Raw genomic sequence first — 22,555 nt, 5'->3', positions numbered from 1 at the left:
TTGAGCTAAAAAAAAATCACAATCTTACATCTGAATACAGCAATTACCATAGGAGACACTGGAAAGGTGATTCAGTTCAGTTCAGTTCAGTTCAGTTCAGTCGCTCAGTCGTGTCCGACTCTTTGCGACCCCATGAATCACAGCACGCCAGGCCTCCCTGTCCATCACCAACTCCTGGAGTTCATTCAAACTCATGTCCATTGAGTCGGTGATGCCATCCAGCCATCTCATCCTTTGTCGTCCCCTTCTCCTCCTGCCCCCAATCCCTCCCAGCATCAGAGTCTTTTCCAATGAGTCAACTCTTCACATGAGGTGGCCAAAGTATTGGAGTTTCAGCTTCAGCATCAGTCCTTCCAATGAACACCCAGGACTGATCTCCTTTACAATGGACTGGTTGGATCTCCTTGCAGTCCAAGGGACTCTCAAGAGTCTTCTCCAACACCACAGTTCAAAAGCATCAATTCTTCGGTGCTCAGCTTTCTTCACAGTCCAACTCTCACATCCAGAAAGGTGATTAAAGACCTACTATTAAAAGGACTCCAGGATCCAGATGGTTTTATAGCTGACTCTTAACTTCTCTTTAAAAACCTGATCATTTCTACTCTATGCTTTCATTTCATACCATGAAAAAATAGAAGTCTTTAGCTCATGATATGAATATAGCACATCCTTAACACTATTTAAACTTTAAATAAAGAGAGCCCCCTCTCCTTCCAAAAAAAAAAAAGAAAATTATAGACTAACCTCGGCTATTATTATAGATAGCAGAACTGTAGGGAAAAAAATAACTATCCTGTTATTGTAAAGATAATTCAATATCAAGATAGCAATCAATATACCTCATCATCAATAAACCAGATAAAAAAATGATGTGATTATCTCAATATATGCTGAAAACACTATTAAACTTTATCTGACATTTCTAATAAAAGCTGTGAATAAAATAGTTACTAATGAGTCCTCAGTTCTGCTCAAAGGATTTTAACATGTATTTTTTTATTTAATGTTCACACGTTTAATCTTCAGAGACAGATTCTGTTATCCCCACTTTACTCTCTAGGCTAAATGTCTAGGAGAGGGAATGCTGACTCCTATAATCACTGTATGTTTAACTTTATAAGAAACTGCTAAAGTGATCTACAGATTGGCCACACTGTTTTGTATTCCCATCAGCAATGCATTCTCTCAGAGTCTGAGTGTGTAGTTTGCATTTTTATGCTCTTAACAGTGTCTTTTGCAAAGCAAAAGAGATTCGTTTTGATGAAGTCCTATTTATCACTTTTTTTATTTTGTATGTGATGCTTTTGGTATAACATTTAAGACTCCTTTGCCTCATTTAAGGCCATGAAGATTTCTCTCTTATGTTTTCTTCTAGAAGTTTTATAGTTTAAATTTTGATCTAAAATCCATACATGCCCTGCATGTGAGCTATACAGTGTATATATGGGACCTGAGTGATGCTCTCTCTTGCAGTTCATTTCTCAAACACTTTGGTGTGATGTTTAGGGTCAGATATATGCTTATGCAGCTTGGAGGTGAGCCCAAAAGTTTATACACAATTTTAACTTTCCTGTGCTCCCTCCACACCACAATTTCCTCCACATTTTCTGGCTTCCTAAAGCCCAGGGTCTTTGTTTCCCTATGCTGCTACGTGTTTTCCCATGACTTTCCTGCAATATTGGGCCTGTTTTCAAGGTCAAACAGTGATAAGATTAAGAGAGAAAATAATGCCATGGGAATTCTTCCTGAGGCCTCAGGATCTTAGTTCCCCTGACTGGGAATTTGGGGTCCATCCAACCGGCGTGGCTGCCATCATTACCGCTGCTGCCTCAGCTCTGCCTGGTATTGAAATGACAATGAAGTAAGCAATAACAACAAACCCAGGGAATTCCCCACTCCTCTAACCCATGATGATCCTCTGTCCTGGTCCTTATGCCCAAACAGATAATTTCTGTTGCGGTTCTTTCTCTCTTCCTTATTGTGCAATTCTGGCCTTTAAATTGCTTTGAATTCAGGTTGAGAAGCCAGAGAGGGCAAAAAAAAAGGGAAATTCACCACTGGTTTAATAGTACTTTGAATTTGTTTCTTTCCCCAATTCATCATTTACTCTTAAAAGTCCTTAGATAGCAGCTACAGGCATTCTGTCTAGAGATTTTAATTGCATTCAGAGGAAGATACAGAGGGGATTAAGCATGGTTACTCCATCTTGACCCAAACTGGAATTCCCTCTATAGCCTTTTGGGTCACAAGTTCCATCTATTGTATTTCAAATATTCTTTTCAGACTTCACGTATTACCTAAAGTAAAGATACATCACTTTGCCAATAATGATCTATATAGTCAAAGCTATAGTTTTTCCGGTAGTCATGTATGGATGTGAGAGTTGGACCATAAAGAAGGTTGAGCACTGAAGAATTGATACGTTCAGACTGTGGTGCTGGAGAAGACTCTTGAGAGTCCCTTTGACTGCAAAGAGTTCAAACCAGTCAATCCTAAAGGAAATCAATCGTGAATATTCATTAGAAGGGCTGGTGCTGAAGCTGAAGTGTCAGTACTTTGCCACCTGATGCAAAGAGCTGACTCATCGGAAAAGATCCTGATGCCAGGAAAGATTGAAGGCAGGAGGGGAAGGAGATGACAGAGGATGAGGTATTTGGATGGCATCACTCAATAGACATGAGTTTAAGCAAGATCTGGGAGATGGTGAAGGACAGGGAAGCCTAGCATGTTGCAGTCCATGGGGTTGCCAAGAGATGGACACAACTCAGCGACTGAACAACAGTAACAACGACACATTTATTACTTAAAGTAAGGCGCCTATATTTGATCATATTTTATGATAGTAGGCTAATAAATACCCTTCAATAGAGCAGAATGTTCATTGTTTGGTAAACCTCACAAATGGGTGAAGCTTATTGATACTGATGTTCTCAAGAGCATGTTGAAGAAGATAAGCGCATGCCTAGTGGAGGATAGCTGGCAGATGTGAGGATAAAGTCTATTATCTCTGGAACTGGGAAGATTCAGTATGCAGAAAGAAACATATTAAAAAACCCAGATGGCACTGAAGGTAAATCTAGTAGCTGTTCTCCACAGTTGTTAAAAACCCAGGATATATTTAGGTTAACAGCAGGTTACTAGAGTCATCCAATAATTTTAATAAAATATATCAAACTAAATTAATTTAAGCAATAAATATTTGGAGTTCTGAAACAATATTTAGAAGAGCCTACAGAAAATAGAACATAATTTTAAATGGGAGTTAGAGGTGGGGAATATTGAGTATAAGTTTACATTCATAGGAGTAAACTCATTTTCCATGTTACAAGACAGAGGGTATTTCTCAGACTTGTCAATTAATACAAATTGATACAAAATGTACAAATTGGTACAAAATCAATGCAAAATAATAAATTAATATATATCAATGAAATGGTGCAAATTAAATCTCTGAAGAGATCTGAGACAAAGATTATTTTACTCAGAAGCAAACAGAAGCATGTTCCAGAAAGAATCTTTCTGAGTTGTTGGATAAATATTATGCTTTTTGTGAGCATTTTTCTTTAAGAGGTTCTTCATTTTGAATGCAGAAATAGGAGCTGCCTGTAAAATTGATGAATCTAGTCACTACATAAAATGAAATAAACTCCCTAGAGATTATTTCTATTTCCCATGTAAGCCATGCTTTCATAAATACAATTAATTAATAACTCTTTATGTGTATGTATGCATGTGTGTATGTGTATATATATGTATATGTGTATACATATGTGTATACATATATATACACATATATGTGTATATATATATATGTGTGTGTATATGTAATGGAGAAGGCAATGGCACCCCACTCCAGTACTCTTGCCTGGAAAATCCCATGGATGGAGGAGCCTGGTAGGCTGTGGTCCATGGGGTTGCAAAGAGTTGGACACGACTGCGCGACTTCACTTTCACTTTTCACTTTCATGCATTGGAGAAGGAAATGGCAACCCACTCCAGTGTTCTTGCCTGGAGAATCCCAGGGACAGGGGAGCCTGGTGGGCTGCCATCTATGGGGTCACACAGAGTCGGACACGTATATGTGTGTATGTGTGTGTGTATATATATATATATTATATATATATTATATATATATATATATATATGCCATAGGCAGAAAAAAGATATTTAGATAAGCAAGGCTCATAGGTGGTGATTTGGGTAGTGTTGCAGCAACATTTGGTCTTCCCTGGTGGCTCAGTGGTGAAGAATCCACCTGCCAATGCAGGAGACTCGAGTTCGATCCCTGGGCTGGGAAGAAACCCTGGAGAAAGAAATAGCAACCCAATCCAGTATTCTTGCCTGGAAAATCCCATGGACAGAGGAGCCTGGTGGGCTATCGTCCATGGTATCACAAGAGAGTTAGACACGACCTAGCGACTAAACAACCACAGCACAACATTTATTGAGCACTTACTGGGTGCCTTAAATTTATACATGCAATACTTAACCCATATAAAAATCTAAAGAGGTAGGAAGTTATTATTGTTCCAAGCTTACAAATAAGAAAACTGAAGCATAGAGAGGTTAAATTATTGCTCAAGGTCCCACAGCTAGTAGGAGAGGGAGGCAAGATTGGAACCCACATTGTTTGCCTCACAATGTGTGAGCTTAATTACTATGTTAACTCACCAGTGAAATAAGTTGTTAAACATGCATAAGACTCTGGATGCCAAAAAGAAAACCAAGCAGAACCCAGCTGGATATGAAGGGAATTTGATTATATGTATCTTCTAGTACATTAGATTGGCATTTCCTCACCTCAGCAATAAGGGAAATCGGTATGTAAGCAGGTATATTTAACTTCATTATTGTTTAGGATTAAAAATTATTACTAAAGACAGTTCTCTCTTTACCTCTGTATGCATTCCCATGGTGACTGTTATTAAAAACTTTGTAGTCAGTGAGGACATATGATGAAAAAATCATTCTAGGATGACATAAAATAGAAGAGGACATAAACCCCAAATAAAATTTAAAGACTTAACTAAAATAATGCTAGCGGAGACACTGCATTATCTAAAAGTTTTTCATTCTGCAATGGACACAGAACAGGATGTGCAATTTTTTTGTCTGATCTGTGAAAGAGGCTGATGGAGGGCTGATGGGATCCCAAATGGGGTTGGGAAATGAGCCTGAGGGTAACAAATTCCTCTAATTTCAGATTTCTATAACTGAGGTAGACAAACTTCCCTGCTTGGCTACCCGAGACCAGGGCTAGCCTTGTTTACCTTTAACTTTTCTAGGTCAAGGAGAAAATTTGTATCTAAGAATTTTTGTGCTGTGTGAGCAAGTCAACCCAATCACTCATGATGGATGAAGATTTCCTGTGTTTGTTTTTAACTGGCCTGTCTTGGTTATAAAAGTACATCTCTTTTTCCCCAGAGGATTTGTTAATCAAGGTAGATTGCTGGCATCAGGAATAAGCTCATTTATTGGCAGTGGCAGAAGAAGGAACTAGTTGGGAGTGCAGGCCCTGGGCTCGGGCTGCCTGGCCTTGGAGTCTGACTCTGCAGCCGGACAGTGGGGTGACCCTGTGCCACTTCGTCAGGCCTCACCCACTCTAGGAGGAAGCTACTACCATCATCTCCATTTCATAGATTAGAGGCAGAGTCGCAGGGAGGTTTTGTACTTTATCTTGCACTTCATTTTCTAATATCTGGCACAGAATAAATTGTCAATAAAAGTCAGCTATTATTCTTTGTGATATTGGAAGCTAAAATCTGGAAGTTGTATAAGTCATCTTGCTGGGGGCACTTTCTCATACTGTCTGGAATACAAGTTCTGAATTGCTCTGGTAAACTAGGCTTTCTGCACTGTGGCTGAGATGTGTTGAAGAGATGGGTCCGGCATTCCTATCTGGTAGAAGCTAGGAAAGGTTTTTACTGTAGTATGGTCCCATCATCTCATGGCAAACAGATGGGGAAACAATGGAAACAGTGACAGACTTTATTTTCTTGGGCTCCAAAATTACTGCAGATGGTGATTATAGCCATGAAATTAAAAGATGCTTCCTCTTTGGAAGAAAAGCTATGACAAATCTAGACAATATATTAAAAAGGAGACATTACTTTGCCAACAAAGGTCTGTATAGTCAAAGCTATGGTTTTTCCAGTAGTCATGTATGGATATGAGAGTTGGACCATGAAGAAGGATGAGCACCAAAGAACTGATGCTTTTGAACTGTGGTGTTGGAGAAGACTCTTGAGAGTCCCTTGGACTACAAGGAGGTCCAACCAGTCCGTCCTAAAGGAAATCAACCCTGAATATTCACTAGAAGGACTGATGCTGAGGCTGAAGCTCCAATACTTTGGCCACCTGATGCTAAGAGCCAACTGACTGGAAAAGATCCTGATGCTAAGAAGGACCGAGGGCAAGAGGAGAAGGGGATGACTGAGGATGAAATTGTTTGCTTACATCATCAGCTCAATGGACGTGAGATTGAGCAAGCTCCAGGAGATGGTAAAGGACAGGGAAGCCTGGCATGCTGCAGTCCATGGTGTCATTCATGATTGAGTGACTGAACAACAAATGGGCTCTCTCATTCCATTAACTCCATGTGACACCCTACTCTTAACTAAGTAGGGTTCAGTTCAGTTCAGTTCAGTTGCTCAGTCGTGTCTGACTGTTTGTGACCCCATGAATTGCAGCACGTCAGGCCTCCCTGTCCATCACCAACTCCCGGAGTTCACTCAAACTCATGTCCATCGAGTCAGTGATACCATCCAGCCATCTCATCCTCTGTTGTCCCCTTCTCCTCCTGCTCCCAATCCCTCCCAGCATCAGAGTCTTTTCCAATGAGTCAACTCTTCGCATGAGGTGGCCAAAGTACTGGAGTTTCACTGCCAAAAAGTTTTACTCTGTTGGTCTCTGAACTTTCCTTGTAAACATGTGTGATTCTTTGGTGGATAATACTATTTACTGGCCTCTGTAGGACAAAACCTGACACCTTTGATCTCTTATTTCCTGGCTAACAGCAGAGCTAGTCCTTGGCTACTGAGAGTTGAGTTTTCCTAAGCACCAGGATTAATGTATTTAACAGAAGGGAGGAGACCTGGATTCTAATCAAGAGACCATTCTGCTTGCTTTTACACGAAAACCTCCAAAATAATACTGGAGGAATCTTTTTCTCTAGAATTTTAAGAAGCAAAGGTCTCTGTGTTAAATGCGTTAAAATGCTGCATTAAAAGTATTTTGTTATTATTAATAAAACTCTGTCCGTGTAACTCTCCAGGCAAGAATACTGGAGTGGGTAGCCATATCCTTCTGCAGGGGATCTTCCTGTCCCAGAAATCAAACCCTGGTCTCCTGTATTGCAGGCAGATTCGTTACCATCTGAGCTACCGGGGAAGTCCCACGATAAGACTTAGCCAATGGAGAATTTGTTTCATATGTAAAGATCATTCTTTACATAGAGTTTCTCTAAGCTTAAGTCATTGCCATTTCAAGTTATTTCTATCAAAGTGCAATTCATATTAATGTTATCAATTTTTACCTTACATAAAACTGCATATTACTGTGAGAGTTTGCAGCTGAATGACAGATATATAGGGACAAAAAAAAATCCTCAAGTACATACCTAATAATTAAAAAGAAAAAAGTTGAATGTAAAATATATATAAGAGGGAAGGAAAAGTGTATAAATAAATCATAGCCAAGTGAGGACGTTTGAGTTCATTCTATGTCATGTTTGCATACCTGCCCTTTGGGTTCCCCTTTATGTGTCATTTGATTGAAGCCCCAGTTTGCTAACATTCTGGCATTTCATGGAAAGCATCTGACATGAAAGATGGTTAATGAGATGTTTCTCTGTAAACAAGCAAAGTCTCCCTACATACAGTGTAAATGATGGACAACTATCATTTAAAAGCTATAATGAAATTGAGGATTTCTTTGATAGCATTATAAACCATGATGGAAGTAGAGCATATGATAGTACCGCTATTACACGGTCAAACCAAATGTGTGTTGTGCTTGTGCCTGAACACACACTAACTTATGGTCCTATTCTTTTATGTTTATTCTAGTATGTTCTATTTCCTTCTTGATCAATGCACAATGAATTTCTCTCCTCAAGGTAGTCCCATTTCCACGTGGGGTTATAAGTCTAAACCAGTGGTTCTCAAAATGTAGTCCCAGAACCAGCCATATCAGCATTGCCTGGAGTGTGGTTAAAATACAAATTCTTAGGCCCTGAACCAGACCTACTGGATCAGAAACTCTGAGGCTGGGGCCAGCAATCTGGAGTTTAATGAGCCCTCAAGGTGGTTCTGATGTTCATTTGAGTTTGAAAGCTTATGGTTTTAACTTTTACTCTTCTTCCCTTCTGGCTGGTGGATAGGTCTGGCATTGAATTTGTGGGCCATTTGGAGCTAGTTCTCACTGGGGCATTTCCATGACCTGGCAACTCCATGCTGTGCCTCTCAGCAGGCCATAACACACTGGGCTAAGATGACCTCCAGGACTCTTACTGTGGATGCTACAGTTGATGTTACTACCTTTCTCTATTAGGCACTGTACTATAACTTGATAAACCTTCTAACTCGGTTAAGGCCCCATTTTATATTACCTTCTCCCTGCTGATCCAGTTGTTAAGAGACTGCATAAGCTATGACATCTATCTGAAGCCAATGGATGCCTTTCAAAAAAGTGGTAAAGAACCTGCCTGTCAATGCTGGAGATGTAAGAGATGTGGGTTCAATCCCTGGGTCTAGAAGATCCCCTGGAGGAGGGCATGGCAACCCATCCCAGTATTCTTGCCTGGTAATCCCACAGACAGAGGAGCCTGGTGGGCTACAGTCCACAGATTTGCAGAGTGGAACACAACGGAAGGAACTCAGCATGCACGCGTGCATAGGAGAATTCGGTAAATATTTTAGGGTAAAACACGTTATTGCTTCGGGGACAAATCCTTCAGGGTAAAGAAACACAATAGTAGAAAGTAAGTTATATTTGAATTACTTTAAAGAAAATGTTGCCAGCACCACTTTATGTTCTGAATATTCTAATTTACCTGATAGAGCATTTAATATATTTCTCTTGTGGGGATTGGTATCGTCTAACTTCTGCTTTCCAAGTCCTAATTTTTCCATGCATGGATCCACCTACTGAATTTATTTTCCAGAAACCTGAACACACTATTATCTTACTATCAGTTTACAGAGGAGCCGACACTATAGTGTTTAATGCAATATTTGTGCTCATCCAGAGGAGCCTACAAGTAGCTACCACTGTGAAAGAAATTGCAGGTCACATTTACATGGTTAGAAAATAGTTCAACAAGCATTTCAAAACACTCTCCATTTCAACCTTTGGTCAAAGCGCTTTTAAGTGTTTAGCAATATTCACAATACTTTAAAAGGCCCTTTTCTCCTTGAATTTGGCTTGACACATAGCCACTTGGCCCAATTTAAAGATAAGCTTTTTTATCCTAAACTCGTTAGTCCTGCTCTTGCATTTATTTGTCAAGTGGGTAGAAATCTGTCAGTAAAGGCTTAACAAAAGAAATATATGTGTGTGGTTATTATATCCATCTAATTTTTCATGTACCAATTATTTATTCAATTCTTCTATGTGCCAGGCACTACACTGGTGCTGGAATAACATAGTCCTTGGTCTGAAAAAAATCTTCTTGGAAGTCCCTTCCCAGTCAGACGAATCTTATCCTGTCAGATGTGATGGGTATGGATTTGCCTCACAGAGAATAGGTGGGGACCAGGGAGGGGCTGCAGGATCATCAAGATGTATGACTTTGGGAAATAAAATGTGATTTACGTAAAGCACTGCTACATTCTGGCATGTGAAAATGAGGACCCAGGTCAAAGAAACACTTAAATAAAGACAAGAGCATTTTACAACAGATTTGTCCCTTTACGCAGTTGCCACAAGCTATTCATTTTTCATCATATCGTCTACTACCTGCATCTCTCGGGTTCATAGCAATCATCTTCCAAGCACTGCTTATTGAATGGCCCCTGACTGAAGCCTTGACCCCATTTTCCTTTGAGAAGTTGTCTAATCTGTGTTTATAGCATCCTTCTGGCTAAACTTATGGCTGAATAATCAAACACACTTAAGCATTTCCCATGTCCTCAATTCTATCCTAAGTGCTATAGGAATTAAAAACAAAACATTTTTTCCTTTGTATCACAGCCTTTTTTGTATAAATTGCATTTTATCATAAGTATCTTGAAGACAAGATGGTGTCTTACTCATTTTTGTCAACGCCACAGCATATCACATTGTATTCAATAAATCTGATTGAATGGAAGAACTCATAGATAAAGACAGTCACTTCTAGGGATGGTAGACTATGAACAGACATCATCCTGAGATTTCTAGAACTCTTGGTAAAGTCAGTTCTGTTGGTGATCAGTCATATTATTTCACCTTGTCATTGAAGGTTGACTTGACCCCAGGGAAAGTAAATGCACACACAGGCCTCTGTACTCTTGGCCAGTCAGCAACATCTGAAACGGAACAGCACAATCATACCTCATAGTCATTTCCTTTCTAAGCAGCATCACCCACCTGATCTGAAGCCAAGTCAGCATGGGAGTTGTTCCTCCTCCGAATATCCAGACTGTGAAGAACACGAGGAGCAGCGTGGTGGTAAACATCATTTGCTTCGGCTGAGATTCTGTGTTCCGAATAGCTAAGGCAAAGGCTATTGCTCCTCGCAAACCTTACAGGGAAACACCAAAGGGAGGAAAGTAAACAGCTATACAAGTGTCATTCTCATTTCATTGCATTTATATTTACCATTTACTGACAAACACAACTTCTTTTTAAAATTAAACTTTTAATTTTGAGATAACTGTAGACTCACCTGTCGTTGTAAGAAATAATAGGGACTTACTGTGTGCCTGTTCCCCATTTCCTCCCCAAAGACAATGTCTTGCAAAACTCAAGTAACAACATCACAACCAGGATTTTGACACTGATACAGGAAAGATTCAGTACACTCCCATCATTGTAAAGATCCCTCATGTTACCCTTTGTAAACACACCTGCTTTTCTCCCACAAACTTCCTCCTTAACATCTGGCAACCACTAATCCATTCTCCTTTTCTAGAATTTTGCCATTTCGAGAATGTTATATAAATGGAATTGAAAAGTTAGGTAGCCTTTTGGAATTGGCTTTTTTTTTTTTTCACCCAGCATAACTCCCTGGATACTCATCCAGGTGGTCAAATGTATCAACAGTTTGTTTCTTTTCACTGTTGAGTGGTAAGTCTTTCCATGGTATGCATGTTCCACAGTTTGTTTAACTGTTAAAGACCATCTGGGTAGTTCCTGGTCTTGGCTGTTACAAAAAAGGCTGCTGTGTATGTGAACATAAGTTTTCAACTCTCTGAGATGAATTCCCAGGAACAATCACTGAGTTATATGGTATTTGCATGGTTTTAAAAGAAATTGCCAAACTTTTCTAGAAGGACACTACCATTTTACATTCTCATCAGCAATATATAAGTCATCCAGTTTCTCTGCATCCTCATCAGCCTTTAGTGTTGTCTCTTTTAAATTTTAGTCATTCTGATAGCTTATAGGGATTGTAATTTCCATTTGTCTAATGGAATTTAATATTTTATTCTTGTTTTTAATTTATTTTTAATTGGAGGATGATTGCTTTACATCATTGAGTTGGTTTCTGCCATACATTAAAATGAATCAGCCATAGGTATATACATGTTCCCCACCCCATCTTGGGTATTGAATATTTTTTAATGTGCTCATTTGTTATCTGTATACCTGCTCAGGTGAAATTGCTCTTTGTGTCTTTATCTCATTTTCTCATTGAATTGTTGGATTTTTCGATTGTGAAATTTTGAGAGTTCTTTATATATTCTAGATAATAGTCCTCTGTTGGCTATATAGTTTGCAAATATTTCCTCCCACTTTGTAGCTTTCTATTGATGACCTTTAATCTGTTGATGTTTCTTTTTATGAATCATCTATCTGCAGTCAAGTCTATGAACTACTAGCTCAGCAGATAAAGAATCCGTCTGCAACGCAGGAGCCCCCGGTTTGATTCCTGGGTTGGGGAAGAGCCCTGGAGAAGGGATAGGCTATTAAAAGATGCTTATTCCTTGGAAGGAAAGTTATGACCAACCTAGACAATAGATTAAAAAGCAGAGACATTACTCGGCCAACAAAGGTCTGTCTAGTCAAGGCTATGGTTTTTCCAGTGGTCTTGGACTATAAAGAAAGCTGAGCACTGACAAATTGATGCTTTTGAACTGTGGTGTTGGAGAAGACTCTTGAGAGTCCCTTGGACTGCAAGGACATCCAACCAGTCCTAAAGGAGATCAGTCCTGAGTGTTCATTGGAAGGACTGATGTTAAAGCTGAACTCCAATACTTTGGCCATGTGATGCAAAGAGCTGACTCATTTGAAAAGACCCTGATGCTGGGAAAGATTGGGGGCAGGAGGAGAAGGGGACAACAGAGGATGAGACAGTTGGCTGGCATCACTGATTCAATGGACGTGAGTTTGGGTAAACTCCAGGAGTTGGTGATGGACAGGCAGGCCTGGTGTGCTGCAGTCCATGGGGTTGCAAAGAATCAGACACAACTGAGTGACTGAACTGAACTGAACCCACTCTAGTATTCTTGGTCTTCCCTGGTGGCTTAGACAGTAAAGAATCCACTTGTAATGCAGGAGACCTGGGTTCAATCCCTGGGCTGGGAAGATCCCCTGGAGGAGGGCATGGCAATCCACTCCAGTATTCTTGGCTGGAGAATCCCATGGACAGAGGAGCCTGGTAGGCTACAGTCCATGGAGTCGCAAAGACTCAGACATGACTAAGCACAGCACTGAAAACTCTATATCAGCTCTAGGTCTCAAAGATTTTTCCTTATATTTTAAATTTTTTTCTAAAGTTACATAGCTTTATATTTTACATTTAAGTCTATGCTCATTTTAAGTTAATTTTGGCATAAGCGGTGAGTTTTAGGTTGAGAGTCTTCTTTTTTTTTTTTTCTTTTCTTGTCCACGGATATTTAATTGCTCTATTGAATTGCTTTTGTACCTTTTTCAAAAATCAGTTCAGTGGATTTGTTGGCTCGATTCCTAGGTTCTCTATTTTGTTCCATTGATCTGAGTGTCTATTCCTATTCTGATGGTATACTGTCATGATTATGTAGGTATATGGTAGGACTTGATATCAGGTAGAGTGATTCTTATTTTTCATTTTCAAAATTATTTTAAATACTCTACAATGCAATTAAAAAAATATTGTCTGTATTTACCAAAAAAAGTCTTTCTGGGCACACATAATTTTTGGAAAAATCAAATGTGTTAGACAACAAGGAAAACCAAGCTTATGGATCATTGAAAATGAGTAAATAATTAAATAACATTTAAGAATTCCTCCAGCCTGAGAATGTACTTTTACAAAGTCTGTAATCTGAACTGACATATTAAAATCTGAATTTTTGCTTCATTTTTCCTCTTTAATAATAATATGCTAATTAAATTTTTATGAATCCACATTAAATATACTTGCAAGAGGTTACAGAAGATTAAATGTGAAAATTTCAAATCAAAATGGGATGGTATTATAAAAACAGATGTAGACTTTGAAGAGTAAATAAAAGTACAAATAGTAAATAAAAAATGTTAAAATGGAAAATCTGTCTTGGGTAACACAAGACTTATAAGAGATTTACAGGCTCTGTAATACCATGTAATAGGGCAAATAAACATTTATAATGACAGCAAGTCAAATGTAGTGATTTTGTTACTTTTATAGGAAGGTTTAAGTTACATACATAAAATTTTAATGGTCTATTTTTTTAAAGTATTTATTGTATCATCTAGATTTCTAAATTTCTAAATCTGTATTCATACATTAAAAGACTTTTAGAAATTGGATACAGGATAGGATGAGGAAAACTGTAACTATCTTGGTTTTTATCCTTGGGTTCCCAACTTAACATAATATTCCTTTCTTATCTCCATCCTGACTCTTTACAAGAGACAAGTGGCATAACACAAGATTCAGAGAATTAGACTAGAGAGACTTAATATATTTTTGCCTGAAACAAGGAAGCCTCAGAAAGAGAGAGGAACATGCACTCTGATTATAAAATTACCTTCAAGGAACAAAATGTAATGGAAGAAGAAAATTATTCTAAATCTCCATGTAGACAAGGAAATGGCCTGAAGGTAAGGAAGATAACATTTGAAGTAGATATTAATAAAAAAAAGTTCTTATACATCAGAAATTCTGAACACTTATATGGCTATATTCAAGAAGAAAGGTTCCCCACCAGAGATGTTCATTCATTGAGACCCAGCTGGGAAGAAGAGAGTGAAGATATTAATAACCCTTCTTACTGGAGAATATTTCAATAATGTTCTCTCCAGGAAATACAAATGGTGTCATTAGGGAATGAGAACAGAAGCAAACAGTTTTGCAACAGCCTTCTATATCTGAGGAGAAAATTTATAGGTTAAGGTAAACCTCCTAACAGTGTTTAATTAGGACAAGATTGGAGATGAAAGGTGGTATTTTTGTTTTCTTTCTCTCAAGCTCCTATTGCCAGAAATGTCCACAAAAAGGCATTACCCTAAATGAAGTGGTGTGTGTTAGAAATATTGAAGTGATGAGAATCTAAGTATTTGTTTTCATTTTATTGAATATTTGTGTATATGTATATGTGTATTTGTTTGGGTTTTGTTCTATTTTGTTTTGGTTTTACTTCGAATTTTGTGATAAAGAAACGAATAGAGACTGGAATAAAAGTTAAAACTTGCTATATCACATTTATTGTAAATGTTTCATGTTAGTTATCAAGGACAAGGAAGAACATAATCATTTATCTTCCTAAAATTGCTATTATGTTAAACTAGCACAACTAGGCTCTTAAATCTAAATTATCTATACCTGAGCAGTTCTTGATCTAAAGATATACTCAAAAATATATGTTATTCTGACTTCTAAAATATCTGTACTCTATACATAAAACTATATTTACAGGGGATGCAATGTAGAGATCTCATAAAGAAAAAAAAATAAATTCAGCCACTGTCTTGTATTTATATTCGTGACATACTAAGAAGAGTTGGTGATGGACAGGGAGGCCTGGCGTGCTGCGGTTCATGGGGTCGCAAAGAGTCGGACACGACTGAGCGACTGAACTGAAGAAACAACTCCAAGATGGCTCTATAAGAGGAGGTCTTTTCCATATAATGACCACCTAAAAGGTGTGTCACATTTTGCTGTGCATGTTGCAAATATGGCCCATACCACATATGAGATGGGGGATTCTGCAGTGGCTCAGTGGTAAAGAATCCACCTCCAATGTAGGAGATGCCAGTTGGATCTCTGGTTTGGGAAGATGCCCTGGAGAAGGAAATGGCAACCCACTCCAGTATTCTTGTCTGGGAAATCCCATGAACAGAGGAGCCTGGGGGGCTACAATCCATGGGGTCACAAAAGAGTCAGACACAACTGAGTGACTAAACAACAACACGTGAGATGACTTGGTAGCAGGGGAAGCATGGAACTGAGAAAGGTGAGGTCACTAAGTGACAAAGTGAAGCTCATTTAGAACATTAGATGGGAACGGCTATCTATATCTTACTCATCCTTTGTGATTGCCAAAGTTACTGATCACACATTTAGAGCCTAGACAATTGTCAAATCAATGGTCACTCATCGCTTCATTCAATACATACATGTCTTAGTGTCTTAGTCTGACATAATAAAATCATGGTTTGGGTACCTTCAACAATAGAAAATATTTGTCACAGTTGTACAAACCGGGATGTCTACAACAGTGTGCCAGCACGGCCCGGTTCTAGTGAGAGTTTTCTCTTTGGCTTGCAGAAGGCCACCTGCGTGCCATGCAAGAGCAAGCTCAGTGGTTGTGGGGTCTTTTCCTAGAAGGGTCTTACTTCCGTCATAGGGGCTCTATCTACCCTCATAACCTCATCTAATTGTCTCCCAAAGCCTCTGTCTCCAATTAAATCATATTGGAAGTTAGGGCTTCAATTTATGAATTTGTATGTGTGTGTGTGCTCAATTGCTTCAGTTGTGTCCAACTCTTTGTAACTCTATGGACTGTAGCCCACCAGGCTCCTCTGTTCATGGGATTCTCCAGGCAAGAATACTGGAGTGGATTGCCATGCCCTCCTCCAAGGGATCTTCTGGACCCAGGGATGAACCTGCATCTCCTGCATTGGGCAGGCAGGTTCTTTACCACTAGCGCCACCTGGGAAGGAGACACGTTTCAGTCCATAGCAATATGTGTTCGTTATCTGCTATTTGGAGGTTCTGGGCACACTTAAATTCTTCACACCATGGATTTGGGAAACAGAGGAATTTAGGATTGAAATAAATTACTTATGCTACTAGCAAAATACTAGAAATTGAAGATTAGTATTCACTTAGGTGTTTCTTTTAGCAAAACACTCTTTGCAAAGAACACATGTCATTTTGCTTAGAAACCAGGAAATTCTGAACTCATTGTCAGAACCTGTTTTGTTTTGTTTTATGGGTACTTTGACTCTTTGGATTTACTTTTCTTTTTCTCTTTGTTTTGGCCAACTAATTAACATAATTCTATACTTTTGGGGATTGACAGACTCTATCATTTTGTTTTAGATGGGTTTACTGTTCAGAGACTTGACATATTTCACATACTCAGTTGGAAAGTTAGCATCATCTTGGGAAATAAAAGAATTACCTGCAATTAAATGTGGTTTCATTTAAAATTGGCCTCTAAGGGATTCTTATGTTAATTATGTTGATGTTCTATTCATAACAATAGAAGACTATTGAACCAAGGAATGCTTTTGGGCAAGGACCCCTGCTGCAGAAAATGTGCAGCTTCCTGTTTATCTTTAAACAGCAAAAGTGAAACTTAATCTATTATAAATTTGCAGATGTGTTCTGAACAGGGTGAAGGTCATATACAGCTACATTTAAGTCACAAGAATACAAGTACCCCCGAAGGCGTACTGAAAGTGCAAAGCAACAGTCTAAACCTAAATGTTTATTAAGGACTCACTCTGTGCTGCATGTTACCCAAGATAGAGTTGGGGGATGCAATGATGAGGAAGCCTGGGTTCCTATATTCCAGGGCTCATGGTCCTACAAAAATGACTCTCTTTCAACAGGTTAACTATAACAAAGTGTATCAGATGTATGTGTGTGTGCTCAGTCTTGTCCGACTTTTTGTGACCCCATGGACTGTAGCCCACCAGGCTCTTCTATCCATGGAATTTTCCAGGCAAGAATACTGGAGTGGGTTGCCATGCCCTTCTCCAGGGGATCTCCCTGACCCAGGGATTGAACCCCTCATCTCTTGCATCTCCTGCTTTGGCAGGCAGATACTTTACCAACTGCACCACTTGGAAAGCCCATCAGATGTATGAAAAGTATGCTTTGCATGTATACCCTGATGAAGAAAAAGATAAGACTGCTAAACTGCATGAGGGCCCAAATTATGTCATCATCAACAAATGTGCAATGTTTAAGACACTGAATTCAATGGTGGGGTAAAAGAGATCTTTGCACACCTGATTTTCTATACTTGAATCATTTTTCTCCCATTCAAATATTCTCTAGTTCTTTCTTCTATAACTCTCACCCAAATTTCACCCAATTCTCACTCATCCTCAGAGCTCAGCTGAGCCTCTGATTTCTCCATGAAGCCTACTCTGAGATCTGGGCCTGGACATTCCTAGTACTAGCTGAGATTGGTCTAGGGGATTTAGGACATTACACTGTAATTGGCTGGCTTTGTGTTTATACAGACACAGCAATGCCAAGCACATAAAAGATCAGTGAATGGATGAATGTTCTGATTCTTCATGGTTTCAGATTACATGGAAAAGTGGAAAAGTGATTGATACCTCTTAGTTTAGTGGAGTGGTTGAGTTTCTGCAAGTTTGGCTTTTGCTATTCTACTATTTATTGGCTCATACTGAGAGTCAAGAGACCTGGAATTTGTTCCGACTTGTCCCGACAGGTTGCATGATCATAAGCAGATTGCCTTATCTGAATCTGTGTTGTTTCATCACTAAATGGGGGTTTTAAGACTAGCTTACGGTCTTTAGTCAGGAGCACACATCACAATCAGCTGTGAAACTTAAACATGTATGAGTCATTCATGCTACTGTGCTAACTCTAGAGATCTGTATCCAGCAGAGAATGAGTCACCTGACATCAAAGACTCCTCTTCCTTCCCTCTGTATCACCTTGGTCCAAGGCCCATCGCCTCACATTCTGACTGTGCCGCTGACTGACTCTCTGGTCTCTTAGTCTCACAGCCTTCACCCTTCCCTCCTTCTAAGCTATCAATGTCCCTCTAAACAATTTCCTCAAAATCTAACTTTATGAGGTGGTAATTGTAAGGTATAGTTCGGGCCGAGGCAGAAAAGGAAAGACGACCTCAACAGAAGTAGGCTACCTTTATTCAGGCAAGCAGGGGCGACAGTCGGCCTAATGACCAGGCTGAGTGGCAAGAGGGATCAGGGAGGCTCCATATTTATAGGGAGGTTTGTGGAAGCAATAAGGGAAATGTTAAACAGGCAGGATGTTTTGGGTATTCTTTAGTTGAGATGGCATTTGTAGTTGGGCAGGGGGTGATGAGTCTTCTGGGCAGGTGTAAGGGGTGGAAGGTTTCTGGACAGGGGGTGACAAGTCCCAGATAGATGCAACTGGCCTGGAGCATCAGGGCGGGACCTAAAGTCCTGTTTTGTTTTCTTCCAAGTTAGATGACTCAGCAAGGGCCTTTGAGATTGTTGTTTTCTTTACTAGGCCCAAAGACTCTTTCAGTAATCTGATCCAGCAACCATAAGTGGTTTCCTACAGCCCATAGAAACCCCTCAATCAGAATTTCAACCCCCTCTTTCCTTGTTTGCCTTCTCTCATTCACTGAGAGCTTTGCATACCAACAAGGTGGTCTTCTTTCCTTCTTTCTCCCCAGAAATAATTGTTATTCTTGCCTCTATGCCATGGGGCTTTCCAGGTGGCTTTGTGATAAAGAACCCATCTGCCAGTGCAAGAGATGCAGGGGATGCAGGTTCATCCCTGGAGTGGATGCAGGAAGATCTCCTGGGGAAAGAAATGACAACCCACTCCAGTATTCTTGTCTGGGAAATCCCATGGTCAGAGGAGCCTGGCGGGCTACAGTCCATGGGGCCTCAAAGAGTTGAGCTTGACAGGGCAACTGAGAATGCACTTTGCAATGATCCTACTGTTAAGCCCATAACTAATTTCTTTCTGCTTCTATACCAACACCATGACGTTTTTCTGGAATACTCCAGGCCATATTGCTCTCTCTTTCTTAGAAATCCTATAAAACATATTATTCATGCCACTCATATTATTAAATGATAGTCTGAGATGAATCAGTAGTTTAATGTGATCTATTCTTTATTCTCAATTATTAATCTTTTAAAAGGTTGGGATTACAACTTCTTTATGCAGCTTTATATCTCTCATAGTATTCAAAACATGAAACTCAGTGAATGCTTTTGAATTGAATGTTTGCAGTGGCTTTAAACCCTGGAGGTATGAGGTGCTGACATTCTTGCGCTTTTTCATTCATTTGGGCTCCAGGGGAAAGCAGAAAGCAAGAGATAGTTTCTGCCTTAAAGGGGCTTCAAGATTAGTTTAAAAAAGAGGCAAAAGTAATATGTGAAGAAAACAAAAGTAGGGTAAGAAGACAGAAGATGTATTTATGTGAAGTGTGGGAGTTTTCAAGGTGATTAGGAAAGCCACTTTGGTTAGGTGACATTTGAGCATAGACCCTAATGAGGGAGAGGCCATGTGTGCAACTGGAAGAAAACACTTCAGGGTCCTGGAACAGTAGGTGCAAAGGCCCTGAGGCAAAGATGTGCCTGATACATTCACATAGCAACAAAGGGGCTGGTGTGGCTGGAAAGAGATGAATGGGGGGCAAGTTTTGGGGGAGAGTGGAAGGAGATAACATCAAAGAGGTAACTGAGCCAGATCCTGCTTGGCTCTTGAACAGCATGACTTTTGAATTTTATTTTGAGATGGAGAACTTCAGGAAGGTTTTTGGCAGGGTCATGATATGACCTATTCTATGCTCAAAATGATCCATCTGGCTCTGAAAACCAGATCTTCAGACTGGAGGCAGAAGGTCAGTGAGAAGGCTGCTGCATAATCCATAGGAGAAGTAAAAGCGGATCAGAACAGAATGGTAGTGTTAGGGGAAGCGCACTGATTGAAACCCCCCACCCTGGCCAGACACCATAGTAACCATTTGCATAAGTTGTTTTATGACAGGAGATCCTGAAGAGGAATACAGAACTAATAAGCCACCACCAACCGGAAGGGTTCGGGAAAGGTCGAAAGGAGACACCGCGTGTCCGTCCACTTCTCCGAATCTGAGTGATGCGTGCACCACCAGGAAAGTCTCTGAATTAGAATGATTGGCCAAAGACCACCCGGAAACTAATCCCATCACCATAAAACCCGATACTGCGAGCCACGCAGCAGAGTAGTTCTCCTGGGTTCCCTTACCCTACTGCTCTCCACCCTGGTGCCCTTTCCCAATAAAATCTCTTGTTTTGTCAGTACATGTGTCTCCTCAGACAATTCATTTCCAAGTGTTAGACAAGAGCCCAGTTTCAGGCCCTGGAAGGGGTCTGCCTTCCTGCAACAGCAGCATCATAAGTGCTGGAATAATGTCAAAGGCTGATGATATTTGCTGATGAGTTGGACAAGGAGTATGAGAAGATGAGAGAACTCCAAGAACTTATGGCCTGAGCAATGGGAAGAATTGAGGAAAATTCTGTGAGAAGAGCAGATTCGGGTGTCTAGGGGAGATCAAGGGATATATTCCAGCCCGGCAAAATCCAAGATGCCTAGTAGTCATGTAAGTGCAGAGGTAGAGCGGGTGGTTGGATCTAAGAGTCTGGAGTTCAGGGGAAAGTTCTTTTTACTGGAAAGAGTAAGAAGACAGGAGGAAAGTTTGGAGTTCAAAAAACGTGGGAAGATAAAGTTTATTTTAAGCCATGTTTTATATTGTTTCAAGGCCTCTGTGCTGCTCCTCCCATCTTGAGGGGTGCTCTTAGGCTTTCCTCATCTCTCCTTCCTACCTTCCCCTCAGTTTCCCCTATGCCCTGGCTGCTCATCATCTCAGGCGTCAGAAAGACTGTCATGATCCTGCCATCTAATTGCCCTCCACTTTAATCCAGGTCTTTTTTTTTTTTGCTTGTCATTTATTACAATTACACCATCTGAATTTTTATGCCCACTCCAGTGTTCTAGTCTGGAGCATTCCACGGACAGAGGATCTTGGCAGGCTACAGTCCATAGGGCCACAAAGAGTCAGATATGAGTGAAGTGACTTATCATGCAAGCAAGCATTGGATAAATGCATGAGAGAATGGACGAGGGAAAGGTCATACTTTGCATCTGAAGCACAAGTGGAACCCAAAGGAAAATGAGTAGTTGGGCAGAGATGCAGAAATGTCCCTGAGAAACTGACCCGTTCTTTAATACAAATATCCCTGAAATGAGTTATTTTGCTGCATTTCTTTCCATTTGGGAAATTCTTTGCCATCTCTTTTTCCCCTTCACTTCAAGTACTGTGAAGGGATTGATTTCAAAGATTTAACACATTCTTATCATTAATCTGATAAATCAAACCATAGTTTGGATCTAAAATTGAATTATGCATTGCTTTTACCGTTGCTGAAGTCCCATGACCTTGCAAAGGGTAACTACTTTCAGCAAAAATGTCAGTCTGGTTTCAAAATACATTTTTCCAAGATAGTACCACCTTGTTACACAGTCCCATTTTCAGTTCAACATCGTTTTATCACATGGAAGCGAAACCAACAGATTGTTTCATTGAAAAAGCCTTCTGCATTCAAAAATAAATTGAGTTTTTCTGGAAACTAAGCCTGTGTCAGACAAGCAGAACCTTCTTTCCTTCATCTCTCTTCCTGAACTTGAAGCATTTAAACCTAAGGCCACTGAGGAATGTGCCGTAACTTTAGTATATTTTTGCATAAAATGAAGTTTGTTTTTGGACACCTTAGGCAGCCAGGAAGGGTAACTGTCAAAAGGATTAGCTCTGTCACAGCTCTGAGTCTACATGCATAGATGCCTCTGGCTTTGGAAGCTTATTTTTATGTAAGAAAGGTGGATGTAGGAAACTGTGGAATAATCCTTGCCACTAGCTGAAAACTTCAATGGAGGGTTTCAGAAAGGCTGACAGAGATCAGAAGAAAGTCCACACTCTGAGGAGTAACACCCAACTTATGGCCAGGTTGTGTTCCAAGGATCAACTCATAAGTTTTCTGTTTGACCAGTGGTTCTCATCTTGGGTGATTTTGTCCCTCAGAGAATATTTGGCAATATCTAGGGACATTTATTGGAGAAGGCAATGGCACCAAGTACTCCAGTACTCCAGTACTCTTGCCTGGAAAATGCCATGGATGGAGGAGCCTGGTAGGCTGCAGTCCATGGGGTCGAGAAGAGTAGGACACGACTGAGTGACTTCACTTTCACTTTCATGCATTA

General features: G+C 39.9%; 1 protein-coding gene across 1 annotated transcript in view; it reads right to left on the bottom strand.

Annotated features, from left to right (window-relative positions):
* The window catches only part of SLC9A9 (solute carrier family 9 member A9), a 647,485-nt gene that overhangs the window by 205,384 nt on the left and 419,546 nt on the right, over positions 1 to 22,555 (bottom strand). Inside the window, exon 12 of the mRNA XM_055569424.1 lies at positions 10,570 to 10,723. Within this exon, the coding sequence (XP_055425399.1) occupies positions 10,570 to 10,723 (154 nt within the window). The remainder of the gene's footprint in view (positions 1 to 10,569; positions 10,724 to 22,555) is intronic.

Source organism: Bubalus kerabau, chromosome 2 (genome assembly GCF_029407905.1).
Source record: "Bubalus kerabau isolate K-KA32 ecotype Philippines breed swamp buffalo chromosome 2, PCC_UOA_SB_1v2, whole genome shotgun sequence".
NCBI classification, from domain to species: domain Eukaryota; kingdom Metazoa; phylum Chordata; class Mammalia; order Artiodactyla; family Bovidae; genus Bubalus; species Bubalus kerabau.
The sequence above is the reverse complement of the archived record's forward strand: the minus strand, read 5'-3'. Positions and strand labels throughout refer to the sequence as shown.